General features: G+C 32.7%; 1 protein-coding gene across 2 annotated transcripts; it reads left to right on the forward strand.

Moving 5' to 3' along the window:
* The first annotated feature begins 534 nt into the window (after positions 1-534).
* Positions 535-7,315, forward strand: LOC133308148 (pentatricopeptide repeat-containing protein At2g35130). 2 transcript variants are annotated; one of them, XM_061508751.1, is made up of 9 exons: positions 535-548; positions 722-906; positions 1,013-1,245; positions 2,064-2,295; positions 3,056-3,068; positions 3,245-3,404; positions 3,977-4,182; positions 5,588-5,712; positions 6,672-7,315. In XM_061508751.1, coding segments are annotated over exons 1-9 (1,740 nt in total). In that variant the 5' UTR covers positions 535-546; the 3' UTR covers positions 7,256-7,315. The 2 variants fall into 2 exon arrangements, with proteins under 2 accessions (XP_061364735.1, XP_061364734.1); XM_061508750.1 differs by lacking the exon at positions 3,056-3,068 and having other exon boundaries at positions 2,064-2,313; positions 3,259-3,404.
* The last annotated feature ends 9,728 nt before the right edge of the window (positions 7,316-17,043 follow it).

Consider the following 17,043-nt stretch of genomic DNA (forward strand, 5'->3'; position numbering starts at 1 on the left):
AAAGAACCAAGAGGATGGAAGAAGAATTATTTTCTTTCATGATTAAATATTTAAATGCCCCTTCATGATTGACTATTTAAATGAGGAAAAGGAAAAAAAAAATGAGACTTCTTTCACTTTATTTAATTTAAAATAAATTATTTCTCCTTTCTTCGTCATTAAAAATCTTTCAAAGAAAGGTTTGAATCAATTTTGTTTTTCTTTTGGTATCTTTTCCTCTCAATCAAACATAGTATTAATATTAAAAGTAGAGTTCAGGAAAATATCATAAATATATTAAACTTAAAAGAAAATGATTAATTAAATATAAATCATATTTAATTACTTGTTTATGAACCTCTATATATATAAAAACTCAGTTACCAATCATTTTTGCTTAACATGTTATCACGGTACATTGTTGGCCTTGGCCTTTCTGAACATTTCCAAAGATATTTTCATGGATATTTTCTACTTAGTGCATTTGTTCGAACCATATCCTAAAAATAATAAAATAAAATCCATTCATTCATTATCCAGAATTCGGACCTTCTCCTACGTGCCTTCATGTGAGCTCCATTCCATTTTTCTTCATTCCAATTTTGTGTTCCATTCTTTCTCACCCATGTTTGGACATAGCCCAATGCGTTTACATTTTTATCCTATAGGATATTAGGAATGTTCATTTTGCAACTTTATTTTGAAGTGACACTAAGACTTAAACTGATGCTGTTATCTGCAGGTTAAATTCTGTATGCACAGTGAACCACATATTTATAGAACCAAGAACTTGCATGAATAAACTTGAACGAAAAACAAATGATTCCGGTGGAGTGGCTTTGGAGAAGTTCAAAAGAGACAGCGTTTATATTGACAAAACTGGCAACTTAAGGAACTTCAATCACAAGAAATTGTCCAGGAAAAGATGTAATGCTGTGCTGTAACACAAGTTTGTTCACTTGTGTGATGAAACACGAGTTGGAATGTGCGTGTGTGTGTCATGTTTGAAAAGTGTGTTATTTTCTATGACCAGGTGGTTCTTTGAGAGGACGAGGATGGAAATACGGTTCTGGGTTTGTTGATGGGATATTCCCGGTGTTGAGTCCCAATGCACAGCAGATTCTGGACTACGTTCAAAAGGGTGTGGCTACTGAGAGTATTTGGGGTTTACTGGACATGCTTCCTGCCTCTCTTGACACATGGGATGATCTTTTCACTGTGGCTGTTCAACTTCGGATGAGGAAACAGTGGGATTCAATCATTTCGGTAAGGAACTTGTCAGAGAAGTATAAAAAACCATAAGGTAGCCTCACTTAATAATTTAAGATTTTGGGTTGAATTGGTTATTTACATAATATCATAACCTTGGTGTTACGGGTTTGATACTCACCGCCCCCGTTTAGTTAATAAATAAGTCTTATATGGTTCCTTAATACACGTAGGTGAGCCTGTGGCCCTGTGCATTATCCATCCTTTCAAGGCGTGTTAGAGAAGTATAAAAAACCCTTTAAGGTTGTAAAGAACCTTGGGATACACCACCCCAACAGCTAGCTCTTGGGGTGGTGATCTCAAGGTTCTTTACATGGTATCAGAGTCTCGCCGCCCTTCACTTTTTCTTGTGGACTTTCTTAACACAGGTAGGCTGGGCCTGTTGCATCTTCCACTCTTCAAGTCCAATGGGCTTTCGTGTGAGGGGGCGTGTTGAGATATATAGTCTCATATTTGTTGTATGTGCAACTAATGTGGAGTTTATAAGGTCTTGGACACTCCCACCCTTTGAGCTAGCTTTTGGGGTGGTGTATCCCAAGGTTCTTTACAAAGGTAACATCACCTAATAACTTAAGTTTTTAGGTTGAATTGATTCTTTAGAAAAACACATACTGCTGAATGCCCTCTATGAACAGATACTTTTCTCCAAAATCGAACAATTGACCTTTTGGTACATAATTGATATTCATAACAAAATAAAAAAAAAAATCTATAGTCACATTTAAGGTTATAGGTCGGATCTTTTTGCATTTATATGATACTCACTTAATTTATTTAGAAATCAAGTCACTTACATTTGAATATTTTCAACTCAGATATGTAGATGGATACTGATAAGGAGCTCCTTCAAGCCAGATGTGATATGCTATAATTTACTCATAGATGCTTTTGGGCAAAAGTTTCTGTATAAGGAGGCAGAATCCACATATCTTCAGCTTCTTGAGGCTCGATGTATTCCTACTGAAGATACTTATGCCCTTCTTATAAAGGCCTATTGCACGTACGGGCTGTTCCAAAAAGCTGAAGCTGTCTTTGCCGAAATGCGAAGTTATGGCCTTCCTTCAAGTATGTTCTGAATCAACTTGTTTACCCATACATGCTTAAAAAGAAATATGATCAAAGATTGGGGACTTGACATGTTGATAGTTCTCAAAATCATTATTAGTTTAACGCCATAAAAATATATCAACCACACAAATGTCTTTCATTTGTTGGAATTCTTTATAGCTTTCTTAGAGGTAGTTTGCAATCCATTATCTGATCTAGCATATTTACCTATGCTTTTTCTTCTGCAGATGTGGTCATTTAAGCTACTTCAAAGATGTTTAATACTTTGTACTGTAATCAGTTTAGCATATGCAAAGAAGGTTGAGATTGAAATGAGACTTGTTACTCTCAATCTTAAAAATGTTATAATTTTCCAACTCTGCTTGATATTGAGGACCTGGACAATCTAGGTAATTTTAGTATTCAAAAGTATGAGGACACTGCTGAGTTACATTAGTATAAATACCAATAAAAGGCACGTATAAAATAAGAAGAGGTAAATAGGCTATAATTTTTCCAAACAAAATGCCAGTTCATTGCTCTTTCCCCTGACCCCTCACGGTTCATGAATAAGTTAGACATGCCGTCTAGATATGTTGCAGACATTCTATTATGTCTGGGTTACCTGTATCAGTTCAGCAATTGTTTTTTTGATGTTGTTGGGAGACTAATTTCTCTGAGGTTACTAGGAACCTAGGATAGAGAAAAGGTTTTCTTGCCAAATTTTCTGGGCAATTATGTGATGAGCATCTAATTTTAGATTCACACATTAGGTAAGTGATAGGTACGTTGTATGCATCATGCTTACAACAACTTTAGTTTTCCTCTGCATTTAGTGAGTTTGATCCAAGATTTACTTTATAAAAACCATTTTTTTTGGACAACTTATATATGCATCCATTCAAGATAACTGGAAATTTGATCCTGTAAATAGCTAACCATTTATCAGAATGAATAACTCAGGTGCAGTTGTATACAACGCTTATATAAATGGATTAATGAAAGGAGGAAATCCTGACAAAGCAGAAGAGATTTTCCAAAGGATGAAAAAGGATGGCTGCGAGCCATCTACTGAAACTTATACATTGTTGATAAATTTATATGGAAAGGTGAGAATTTAAAGTTCTTAATTTTTTATCTAATATTTTGTTTTTTACGTTTTCTGTATGATCTAATGGGTTACAAAGTAATTTACATTCAAGGCATCAAATTTTGTTACTGTCTTTGACTAGGTCAAATTATATGTTATTGCTGACCTTCACAACTAGAAAGAATGGAATTTTTCATACGCCCTAAAGATTAGTACCCTTGATTAGAGTCAACATGATGCAGGATGAACTAGCATCAAGAAAGCCTAAGATCAAAATCAGATTGTTTGATTTACTTATGATTTATGGGGCTAATTATAATATTCGAAGATCTTTCTAGATCACAATGATCCAGTGTCATAAGGATGAGTAATCTGTTGACATTGTTAATTTTATATTTCAGGATTATAGGTATTTTAGTAATTTTTGTGTGTCTTGATCATATGATTTTATTCAGATGAGGTTTATGTTATTAATGTGATATTTGCTCTTCTTTTAATGTCACATATTTAGTAGTAGTTGGGAGTCTAAGTCAAGAGTATTGAGCTTTAAATTCACGACACCTAATTACTTAAGATATAAATTTTATGCAGGCTGGTAAATCCTTTATGGCCTTGAAAGTGTTCAATGAAATGATGAGCCAAAAATGTAAACCTAATATTTGTACATATACTGCTCTGGTGAATGCATTTGCCAGAGAGGGACTATGTGAGAAAGCAGAAGAAGTATTTGAGCAGATGCAAGAGGCTGGACTTGAACCTGATGTATATTCTTATAATGCCCTCATGGAAGCTTACAGGTTGTTATGGAAGATGGTATAAATGCCTTCTTGATTGACAATTTATTGTCCATTTAAATTGTTTTGTTCTATCCACTTGGTCTTTTAAAGGCTGTTATAGGTGTATAAATGAATATGGCAGTAATCAAAATCATGATATTTTAGATGTTTTTCACATGAACTTAAGGAATGGTGTAGGCTTATTTGATTTGTTCAATGGTCATTGAATGAAATAGGCTATCATGTAAAAATGTTATATTAATATGATGCATAATAATCGCAAACTTTTTGTTGTGAATCTTTCCCTCGGAATCACTTTGTCTTTGGAATCAGATTATTTGGATAAAACATATAGATGCTTCATTAGAATGGATTGGATGCTTGGGGAACAGTCAACGGAACTCCGGTTCCTAAAATTTCACCTCTTAGGGTATGCTTCATCATCGCCTTGGATTACTCTTGTTGAGCATGGTTCTTATGTTAGATTCTAGGAGATTTTATAGATTGGCAGTGTTTCTATCATTTGCTTGGCTGTATCATTTATCCTCCTTGACCATCCCAGTTGCAAGGTTTAGTCATCACAGAGACTACATAATTTCGAGGAACTTTCACTTCTTTAGAAATCTAAACTATGGAGAAATTTCTTAATTGAATCTTGACTTATTTTACTTGATTACATTCTGGCTGCCTCTATTGAGGACAAAGACATCCTTCTACGAATTTCTCACTCAATAATAAAGAGGGATACTCAATAATAAAGAGGGATAAAATACTTCTGTAGAGGCATTATTTAGAAATTCAAGCATCCTGTATAGTTAAGTTCTTCATTCGAGCTCCATTACTCAACAGTTTCCATTCAGAGCTCTTATGATGCGTGTCTTATGCCTTTGACTGTTGACACCAGTAACAATATGGTATTTTTATACTGTCCAACCCCATGGTAACATTTGGAGTATTACATGGATCCGCGTGCCGATCCTAGGATACAGCTAGCCAGGATCCGCGTGCGGATCCTAGGATACGGCACCGGATCCTTGTTTTTTTTTTTTTAACGCCGTGGGGTTCACTTTTCTGTATTAGTTGTAGAGAGTGTTATCTACGGCAGCTGCAAAAATGATAAGCCCTATATATATAGGGACACTTTTTGGGCAGCGGCTGCAGAGAGCTACTATCTGCAGCTGACACAGAAAAGTGGACCCCACAGCTTTTCTTATAAAAACTAAAAGAAACAGGATACGGACCCGTATCCTGGGATCCGGAACCGTATCCTGGCTTGTTGTATGTGCTGTGGCTGCAGAAATAATTTTGCCTATATATATATGTGTGTGTGCAGGAATTTGTAATTTTAGCTATAATTGTAGTTTCTGCTATAAATATAATGGTTCCATGTCTGGGAAAAAAATAAAGATTTTTCTTCCCCCAACAGTCGTGCAGGTTTTCCTTATGGGGCTGCAGAAATTTTTTCACTAATGCAGCACATGGGATGTGAACCAGATATAGCCTCATATAATATCTTGGTAGATGCATATGGGAGAGCAGGTTTCCAAGATGGTAATTATCTGCCTTTGAATGTTATCATTTTTGTTTTGTTATTCAAATGGTCAATTGGACAATCTTATGGATTGTTTCTAAACGTTGAATCATCTGTCAGCAAATAACATTACTTCAACCCCCCCCCCCCCCCCTGCTCCTCAAATCTTTCTTTCTTTCTGCATATAAAAGGTTTGCAAAACTATAATTCTTCCAGAAGAAGATTCGGTGCAATTCATTCAGTTCTCTAAACTCTTGAGGTGGGGCTTGTACATTTAAAAGATACACTGATGTGCACGACAAAAAACATAAGGATATATATATATATATAGGTGAAGATTATTTTACACGGTGTAAGTTATATTTTCAATCTTGATCGCTGATTCCACTTATACCTAAAGGCTCTAATTTTTTAGTTATGTTAGCCATTAGATATAAGTCGATTAATGTTCAAGAATGAATATAAGACTTCTTATTCTTACACCAATATAAGAATAATTTATCTCTTTCTATATAAAACTTATTTGCCTTATATTTGCTGATGTTGTTGTTGATATTTGCTTTAACAATTTTTATGACATATTTAGAACTACTCGAGTGCTGGTGGAAGGACATCGACTCCTAAAATTTCAAACAGAATATTTTAAACTGAAATCAAGAACCGGAAAATTTTGAAATGTGACATCATCTCTTTGTTTCCTTTTAAAATGGTTATTTTTAGGCGAAAAATTGTTAATCATGAGACTTTTTTAAGCCTTATAAATTATTGAAATTCGTGTTATACTTATTTTAAAAAATGGCATGATAATCATCCAACTTCTTCCAAACTAGATTCTTTGGCTTTTACACAAGCCACCCTGTAAAATATTAAAAATGCTTGGTTCGCCAATTTTAGCTAATTTTATAGTTTTTCTTTATCTGTTTACCCCATTTTACCGGTCTGATACATGTTTTCTTTCTCGTCCTTTTATGGAATACAGATGCTGAAGCTGTTTTTGAAGACATGAAAAGAGTGGGAATAACACCAACAATGAAGTCCCACATGGTACTTTTGTCTGCCTATTCCAAAATGGGCAGTGTGAGTAAATGTGAGGACATTCTTAACCAAATGTATAAGTCTGGTCTGAAACTAGACACTTATGTTCTCAACAGCATGCTGAACTTGTATGGACGGTTGGGCCAATTTGGAAAGATGGAAGAAGTTCTGACTGTAATGGAAAAAGGACAATATGTAGCTGATATTAGTACATATAATATCTTGATAAACAGGTATGGACAAGCAGGATTTATTGAGAGAATGGAAGACCTATTTCAGTTGTTGCCTAGCAAAGGTTTAAAACCTGATGTTGTGACTTGGACTTCTCGTATTGGAGCATACTCTAAAAAAAAGCTTTATGTAAGATGCTTAGAAATATTTGAAGAAATGATTGATGCTGGTTGTTACCCAGATGGAGGAACCGCCAAGGTGCTCCTTGCAGCATGCTCCAATGAAGATCAAACTGAGCAGGTTACAGCTGTGATTAGAACAATGCACAAGGATATGAAAACTGTTTTGCCAGTATAAGTTGTTTGAACTTTGAGATGGTAGTAATTTAAAAAGTATTATATATCTGAATTTTTTTTAAAAGAATTATTAAATATTAAATCATGCACTTTCTTTGTAAGATGCAAAAGTCATTTTATGAAAGGAGAATTAATGGAAATTAGCACACGACAGGAGTTTAATAATCCCTTCTATCTTGAACCGGATCATGTGAATTCTAACGAAACTCGCATGAACAAAATTTATTAAGTCATGTTCAAGATAGATAGAGTGTAAAATCCTTTATATCCTGATTTTTAACATCAACACTAACATCAGTTTTATCCCAAACTAAAATAAAAAATAAAAAAAGATTGGGGGAAAGAAAAATAAAATAAGGGAGAAAGAATAAATAAATGTGAGATTTCGGTCTTCAACAAGATAAAAATTCTCAGGGATTGTGCAGCAACAATTAATAAGACTTCAATTTACAAGTAGTTAGTCAACACAAACTTAATTCAATTAAAAACAAAAATAAGGAAATTCTCTTCAAATCTTCATTCAATAATATTTAATTTATTTGACTCTTCTCATCACTGTATGTCTTTTAATAGTCTAATTATAAATCAATAAAAATTAAGTTCTCCTCAAAGAAAAGAGAAAGAAAATTCAATGATGGTTAATTATAATTCAATCAACATTGAATACTCAAATATTTTGTGGCTATTTTTGACTTTTGAGTTGCTTGACCAGCTATCCCTCTTAATGTTTATTTTTAAGGTAACAAATGATTTATTTATTTTACCCTAAATTGACTACCAATATGTAAATGATTTAAGAAGGATAAAGCTAAAAACACAGATGGTGCAAAAAAGGGCAACCCAGGCCCAACAACGTGTGGAGGCATCACGCAACTCCTTGGGACACTGGTTGGGTGGCTATGGATATAAGATCAATTCAATATGAAAGTTGTTCTGCGAGGAATAACTGATGCAGCACATGAGTCCAATCTGATAACTCAAATAAGAGCATGACTTTTAAAGAAATGTAGAAAAACAATTTGCGACACGTATAGGCTACAGAGAAGCTAATAAATGTGCCTATTAGCTTTCAAACAGATGAAACTACACTCAAACTCCCGTGTCATTAAGCTATGTACGAGAGATATTTTTTTTTATCCAAAAAAAAATTGTTGAAGATTTAGTAGAAACTTTTTTATTCGGGATAACTTACGAAAAAGTGTTTGGTTGGCCAAAGTTTTATCAAAAAAATTGGGTTAATTTTACTGATGCTATATTTGTTGATGGTAAATTATTGATGGAAATGTAAATTAAAATTACCAAAATATCAAAGACCATGGACAATCTCTTTACACATGATGTCATATATCACAAGGGTATTTTTGACTCAATATATTATATTCAAAATCCAAGACCATGGCAAAAACAAAAATACCAAAGATTAAGTGGGATACATTTTTGCCTGTGTAGTTGAAAAGAAAAATAATGGAGAAAAAAAATTGTTGGCATTTTGTTCATAATACTCGTACCAAACATAGTAAATAAATATTCTCCACCCCACTTTCCCATTATTTCATACCAAATACTCATACCAAACACTTTCTTAGTGTTAGAAGCAGACTTAGCTGATGTTAGGAGTTTGCGTCATGTAATGGTCCCTTAGTTTCTTTGTTCTTTGGGTCCTTTAACCCTCCCATTTAGCATTAGAGGCGGACCCAGGGGAGGGACTAGAGTTGGCCACCGTCTCTATCTGATTTTTAGAGTTATATATATATATATATAATTTTGAGCTGAAAAAAAATTAATTTTGGACTAAACAAATTAACTAATTGAGTTGAAAATTTCAAAAAAACTTAAACAAACACAATTTTAGAAATTGAAATTCTAGTTTTTTTCCAAAAGAAGGAGCAAATTTTTAGGGCTCAAGAAAAAATTTCAAAAATCAGACACACTTGATTATCAAGAGGGTGACGAAAATCATTGTAAAGAAGACAACAGCAAAACACACAAATAGGGGTTCCAATTTTTTGAGCTAAATATTGGAGAAGGAAAATAGCTCGCATCCATTGTCGAATGGAAGATAATCAAGACCAGACTTCAAAATTGAATGAAAAACTAATTTCTTGATAATTCTTTGATTACATATGTTGAAAAAGAAATTGTTTTGAATTTTAGCACAGATTCAATTATAAAAGAGTTTAATAATATGAAAAAACGTAAAGCAAGAGTTAAGTGAATTGACCTTAAATTTTGTAATAAAACTCTTTTAAACTTTTTATATTAGATTCATATATGATTGTATGTACTTTTCTTAATAATATAAAAAAAAATCGCCCCCTTTATAAATATTTCTGGATCCGCCGCTGGTTAACATGTTGGATGTAGCTTATAACATTCTCACCTATATTTGACCAAAATTTGATTAGTAGCTTTTATGCTATATTTAGATGAGAAGCTAGGATGCAGGACATAGGGCAAGCAACTAAAAAAGGACCCAAACCCGTTTATAATATTTTAAGGCAAATTGAGGGGAATATACTTCCCTTCTTTTCTCAAATCCCTCAAAATTTTGTGGAAAAAGGTTGTAAATAGGAAAAATAACGTATTTAAAATTTAAATAGAAGTAGATGACTCTCCTTCCGCTGCACAAGTTAGAAATATTTCATATTTTTAATAGCTTCGAAGAATATCTCGTAGGATGCTTAAAAGCATGGGAAAACATTTTCTCCTGAGAAAATTTTTCTCATGTTAGTGACACATTGTATAAGTGGGTCCCACAAAATAGTAGAAAAAGAAAAAAATTAAAGATGAGATCCACATATATTTTGAATCACTAACATGAGAAAAAAAAATTCCTTTAAGAGGAGAAAATGTTTTCCTTAAAAGTATTTATATCTTTTGTACAAGATCCTGCGAGTAGTTATTATTTATTAAGCTTCAAAAACAAATATATAAGTACGGTATATTATACCAAAAATCGAAGTACTGCATGTAAATTAACAGAAAAAAATGTTCAGTTCAACTGTGTAATCAGAGCTATTACTATGTTTGATTATTTATATCTCGTAAAACCCAATTTTTTTAAGAATTGTTTGGTGCAGATAATATAAATTTATATTATATGTTATGATATTTTTAGTTATTTGTTATGATGATTATATGGTATAAATTTAGGGTTTTAATTTTTTCATGCCGTAGGAAAAAAATTTCTCATGTTATAAATACATCTTATATGAGATCCATATCTATTAAAAAAAATATTACACAAAAATCAAAAAATCATTAATAGCAGAAAACAACTCTCCAACGACAGAATAAATCTTTGGTACTACTGCTGCTGTATCTAGATTCAATGTATCTCAAATGAGAGCATTACACATCAGAGGAGAGAAAAAAATTTGACAGGAAAAAAAAAAATTTAGTTGACATGTAATATTTTTATTGGTGAGATGCACTGAATATTTGGTATATCAGTAATACCAAAGATTTATTCTCAATGAGATGACAAGAGAGAAAATATTTTCCCACGCACTTATACAATAGACTCCTTAGGAGTCGTTTGGTACAGGAGAAATTTTTATTTGTCCGAGAATCTCAATTTTTAAAAATATAATTTTTACATTCAGTTTACGATAATATCTAAAAATTTAAAATTTATGTACCAAAAAAAAAAATTAAAATTAAAATTTTAAAAATTTTATTTTTCCGAGAATCCGAAAAAAATGGGTGTATTAAAGTGGTGTATATTTAATCAGGTGAGATTAGGTTGATAAGGGTCATGTATTAAGTTAATCTCTTTCTTATTTTTCTTTCCTGTTATAACCCTGCTACCCATGACCATTTGCATCGCGAGGGATCTGAATTCGACATTGGTCACTCCCTATCGCTCTGGGGCTTCAACCAGGATATCTGCACCTTTCTGGGCTTGACGGCGGTAAACCGCGAAACGAAAGACTCGGCGGAAGCGGCTGAGTCGGAGAGGGAGCATGAGACTCGGAAGGAACGGAGACGAGTAGCTTTGTTGAGAATAGGAGAAAGAGGGAGGGTAAATCTGACATTGCGTCTTTGAAGAGTGGAGTATGAAGAAGATGATGAGGAGAAAGGAATTCTTGAAGCGGTAGCCGCCATTGTTGAACAGAAGAGTTTGTTGGGATAAAAGAAGGAGGAGGAACTTTTTTTTATTTACCTTATTGCCCTTGTCTTGTTAACTGCTACTGAGGTTGTTGTCTGGATAAAATAGTAAACATAAAAAATTGAGGTTAAGTTGCCATTTTTCAACTCTGGATCACCGTTTATTTATTTGTGGCTCACGTGATCAGTTGTTAGAAAGAAGTAAGTCACTTCTCATCTTTAATTTTTTGTGTTGCCTCGTTACAAGTGAAAGTGAGTTCCACTGGATCGAGTTTTGTCTTTAAAAAGTCTAAGTTTATATTAAAAAATAATAATTTCACCTGACCCGACAGTATAACATGCGTTTAATTATTAGTCTAATTTGATTTATTTATAAAAAAACAAAGACTAAAATATAAATTACTCCCTTGAACTTTGATTATGTTTCAAATTATCCTTTTGTACTTTTAATTATTTTAATTAACTTCCTGTATTTTATAATTTTTTCAAATCAACAATTCTGTTAAAAAATTTACAAACACTGTTAAACTTCCCACGTGCCCCTGAGTCCCAAATGTCAAATCCTCCTCAATTGCAATATTGGGGGTTGATGGCTTCTCACCTCTGCCAAGATACTGCCTCGCCCTTTCAGGTGTAATTTTTCTTGGAGCCACAGTTATCAATCTTATTCGAGATCTGGTTGGAAACAAGTGGGTTAGATTTATTCATGTTTCTATGGCCATGGCTATACCCTTTTATATTGGAAGTTACTTTGCCATTGATATGTGTCTTGGAAGCTTGATCTTATTTATCTGGCGGAAGCTTGACAAGGCTAATGCTAATACATTTGCAGTTGTGGCTTCTGGTTTGATATGTGAGGATGGAATCTAGACACTACCTAGCTCATTTCTGGCCCTGGCAGGAGTGAAGCCACCTATCTGCATGAAAATTTTGTCCAGAGCAGCAAATGCAATGGTTGATGCATTCTTGGAATCTTGACGTCGCCTGATTCATTCTGCATATCCTCTTTACCAAAGTAAAATTCATTGTGTTAAGAGATTTATCTACATTTACTGGCATATGAGGAGGTTTCAAGAGATATGAGACTTAACCGTGTTTATAAAAATTTTAACAGAATTGTTAATTTGAAACAATTATAAAGTATAGGGAGTTAATTGAAACAATTACAAGTACAAAGAAGTAATTTGAAACATGGTCAAAGTTCAAGGGGGTAACTTATATTTTAGCCAAAAACAAATGACCTGACATGAACTGTTAGTATATTAATTTTTAATTTTCAAACAGAACATAAATCAACTTCGCAAAATACTTAAATTTTGTTGTTAAAACAAAAATCACAATTTTAACATTCAAATAAAATCATAACAACAACTTAGGCAAAAAAAATTAAAATATTGCATTTTTAATAAATAATTACGAATAAGTTACTCTTTCGAACCTATTTACGAATCTATTGCACTTATTCACGCCCAAATTAGGCGTGACTATTTACGCCTAAATTAGGCGTGACTATTTACGCCTAAATTAGGCGTGAATCGTCTGGTGTTGACACGTGGCACAAAAAGTTAATAGTTTAACCGTAAAACTTCATAAGACCATAACTTTTGACCCGGGTATCCAAATCAGGTAATTCTTTTTTTGATTCCATATAACTTTTTGAGATCAACACAATGACATCTCATTTGATATATTTTATCTCTCATAAACAAAGTTCAAATTTGCAATAATGGTAGTATAAAGATGGCAGCAAAGTAGATTAGTCCATCTAAAGTTTGAATTATGGTTTAAACGCTCTTATAATATCATTATTGCAAATTTAAATTTATTTTTGTGAGAGATAAAATATATCAAATGAGGTTTCATTGCGTAGATATCGAAAAGTTTTATGGAATCAAATTTTTTTTTACCTGATTTGGATACCTGAGTCAAAAGCTATGGCTTTCCAAAGTTTTACGGTTCGTAAATTGACTTTCTTGTGCCACGTGTCAACACCAGACAAGTCACGCCCAAATTAGGCGTGACTATTCACGCCCAAATTAGGCGTGACTATTCACTCCCAAATTAGGCGTGAATGCCTCGGGAGTCACGCCTAATTTGGGCGTGAATAGTCAAGCCTAATTTGGGCGTGAATGGGTGCAATAGATCCGTAAATAGTTTTGAAACAGCTATATATTCGTAATTATTTATTAAAATAGTAATATTTTAATTATTTTGCCCAACAATTTATCACAATCTACATTTAAGTCACTTTCAGAAGCAAGATGTCCAAACTAAATAACATATATTTTATTAGATCCGACAAATCAATTCATACTATGTAAATTAAAATAATTGCATGAATCCAACAAATGCATCATGATGCTTGTAGTAGCCAAAAACTTCCATAATCTTCTCTCCCGTTCAAATATAATTCCAAGGTTATATAAGTTAGTAAACAATTTGTAAATGTAGAAAACAAAAAACAAGATTAAAAAATAGAAAGAAAGAAAAAAGATTAAAAACAAAAAAACCTTTTTATACCTTTTGTTTTTTCTTCAAGTCATACTTATTACATAACAAATTTCCACCATATATTAAAGTTTGGATGGTATCTTCAGTCAAGTTAGAACGATAGACATCAATAACTCTTCCTCCAGCACTAAACGTTGATTTTGATGTTATTGTAGATATTGGCACAGGTCTCATGTCACTCGTAAAGGTAGTATTGTTGGGGGATCAAATTTAGGTTCTTCCACCACTTACTCAATTTACATGCACCAACTGAACTATCATCATTTGATACTACTATGAATAATATTATTTTATTTTATTTAAAATAAATAATATGATATAGACCGACTTGTAGGCTTATAGGCTCGGCATGTAAAAAAAAACCCTGCTTTCTAAATATGCTTCTTAAAAGTCCGGGTATGTTTTATTCGACTATATTTGATAAGCCAACCCTAGCCTGATATAAGCTAGGCAATAAACCCCTGTAGGCCGGTCCGACTCACTTTCACCCCTAGTCCCCACCACGTTACCCTATCATGAACATATTAGTATATAGATTTTTATAAAAATTAATATTATATGATATATTTGGAAAAGTTATATAATTTTTTTTATTAAAATATGGATTTTACTTGTTTTTTAGGTATGGTATCTGTTTCGATTCAATTTTTTAGTCTAATCTATTAGATAATAGAATATCTTGTTTTACAGGCGGGGGTGAGAGAGAGCATGTGTTTAATCCTCTCAAGTATTGTTTTTGGGAGGGTTTTAAAGACTTAATCCTAGGACCTACCATGATCGGACAAGCCCGAAGCGATAAACCGATTGGAATATCTTTAAAAAAAATATTGTTTTGACCGTATCGCACTATGTATCGTTTGGTAATCCACCGAATCCCATATCCTTTGACCCAATAGAGTTTCAAAAATGGAGGAATACCCAATATATTTAAAATTTGATAGATCCCGCCAATAGGACTTCCTATACCCACTTATTCTTTGGGAGTATATATATGGAAATGCTTATAGACATGATTTTCTTTTTTGGAAATATTTTAATCGGTTCATTGCTTCGCAACTAATCCGATTTGGGGCGGGTCCAAGATTAAGGCTTTAAACCTCTTCCAAAGGTGGTACTGGGGAGATTCGAACACATGCTCTCACCCCTACCTGCTTAGCTCCCATGCGCCAATTGAGCTACCACCATTTTGCTTATAGACATGACTTAAATAGATAGGATGTGATATGGTTTCGAATTATAAACTTGACGATTCCAATAAGATTTCATTCTTGAACAATAATCCGATAAACTCATTAGAGGGGGTCTCATTGGCGTGCATCTAATAGGAATTGAATCTACGAATTTGCCAATTATGAGTTGGGTGCTTTAACCATGTATGCTTAGCGGGGATCCTCGTACATGGTGAATAACCAAATTCCAATTGAACTGAAATCTTTTGAGATAAATCAACGCAATATAGGAGGATTCGATAAAAGGACATCAATTCAAATCCTGCTTTTTTGAATTGAGAAATATCAAGAATTCTCACTCTTTATTAGATTCATGGACCCAATTCAATTCAGCGGCATCTTTCATTCACATTTTTTCTATCAAGAAAGTTTTATAAAACTCTTGGACTCTCAAATTTGGAGTATTCTACTTTCACACAATTCACAGTGTTTAACAAGCAATCAATATTTCAGAATCAAGGGTGTAGCACTCTTTGTAGTAGCGGTCTTTCTATATTGTATTAACAATTGAAAGAAAATATCTCTATTTGACAGGGCTTTCTCTTATACCTATAAATTCCATTGAACTCGAAAATTATACATTGGAATAATCTTGAGTCTTCCAATTTCAATAGATTTATTGTTCCGCTCCTGTATCTTTCAAAAGGAAAAAAACATCTCTGAGAGTTCTTTCTTGAACCCAAAAGATAGTACTCAGGTTCTCCCAATAACTAAAAAATGTATCATGCCTGAATCTAACTGGGGTTCGCGGTGGTGGAGGAATTGGATTGGGAAAAAGAGAATTTCTAGTTATAAGATATCTAATGAAACCGTATCTGAAATTGAGATATCATTCAAAAAGAAAAAAATCAAATATATAAAGTTTCTATCTAGTATTATACAGTGCATTATCAAATACCGGATACAATATATTATTTTATATAATATTATGATAAATACTATATAATATTAAAATTTAATTAAGCTTTATATTATGCTTCTTTCACATTCCAGAAAATTGAGTATGAAATATCTCTGATTATAAATAAACTAGCTGTACCACGCGCAACACCTTCTTCTTTCTATCATTTTTCTATTTATTGGTCTTATGCAACTGAACCCTCGTGTAGCACGAGCAAGCTAACCCCGTGATAAAGTTATGTCCTATGTTACCCAATTTCAACTCGTCACATCATTCTTCTAAGTAATTAAATATGTGCAGCAATGAATGGTGGCTTATATCATAATGATTCCAAACATTTTTGCACATCACTTTCTATTCTTATGATTTTACCAATTAATTGCAACTATTTTTTATCCAAATTTGTATATATCTCTATTATGATTTTGTCTTTTTACTCATGTAGGAAATGTGAGTTAAAAAAATAAAATAAGTGTAGCAAATATTTTCTTATACAATTTCCTTTTTTTTTTTTTGTATATATCTCTATGATTTTTTTTTTGTTTCTTTTGTCTTCTGTTTTGTAATTTCCTTTTCTGTTCCTGTTTAATTTTCGTTTTCTAGTGTTATTGTGGGGCTTTTGCCCCTTCTGTTTACCAAAAAATAAAAAAATTACATTTATGAAAAAACTTTTGTTTACAATATTTTTTTATGATAATTTTTACGTAAGTTCTTCTTAAGAATTATAACATACTTCAAATCTTAAAACGAGAGAGATTGTAAACATGAATTCTTAAATAAAAAGAATACACATGCAACTAAATATAAATGCAAACTCAAAAATAGATTTAATCCATTCTTAATTTTATGAAAATAAAAACTATTTTTATACACCGTTGGGCGTGAAGATTTAGGGAAGAAGTGATAAATTATATGCAGGCGAAGAAATGATCCACATAAAATGGAATAAGAATAACATAACTCTAATTTATGTTATACATGAAATAATTATGCAAAGAGAAATGATGCTCTACAAAGATCCGTATTTCTATATTAGTG

The sequence above is a fragment of the Gastrolobium bilobum genome, unplaced genomic scaffold, assembly GCF_033153095.1.
Source record: "Gastrolobium bilobum isolate Gb01-03AN ecotype WA unplaced genomic scaffold, APGP_CSIRO_Gbil_v1 utg7653, whole genome shotgun sequence".
NCBI classification, from domain to species: domain Eukaryota; kingdom Viridiplantae; phylum Streptophyta; class Magnoliopsida; order Fabales; family Fabaceae; genus Gastrolobium; species Gastrolobium bilobum.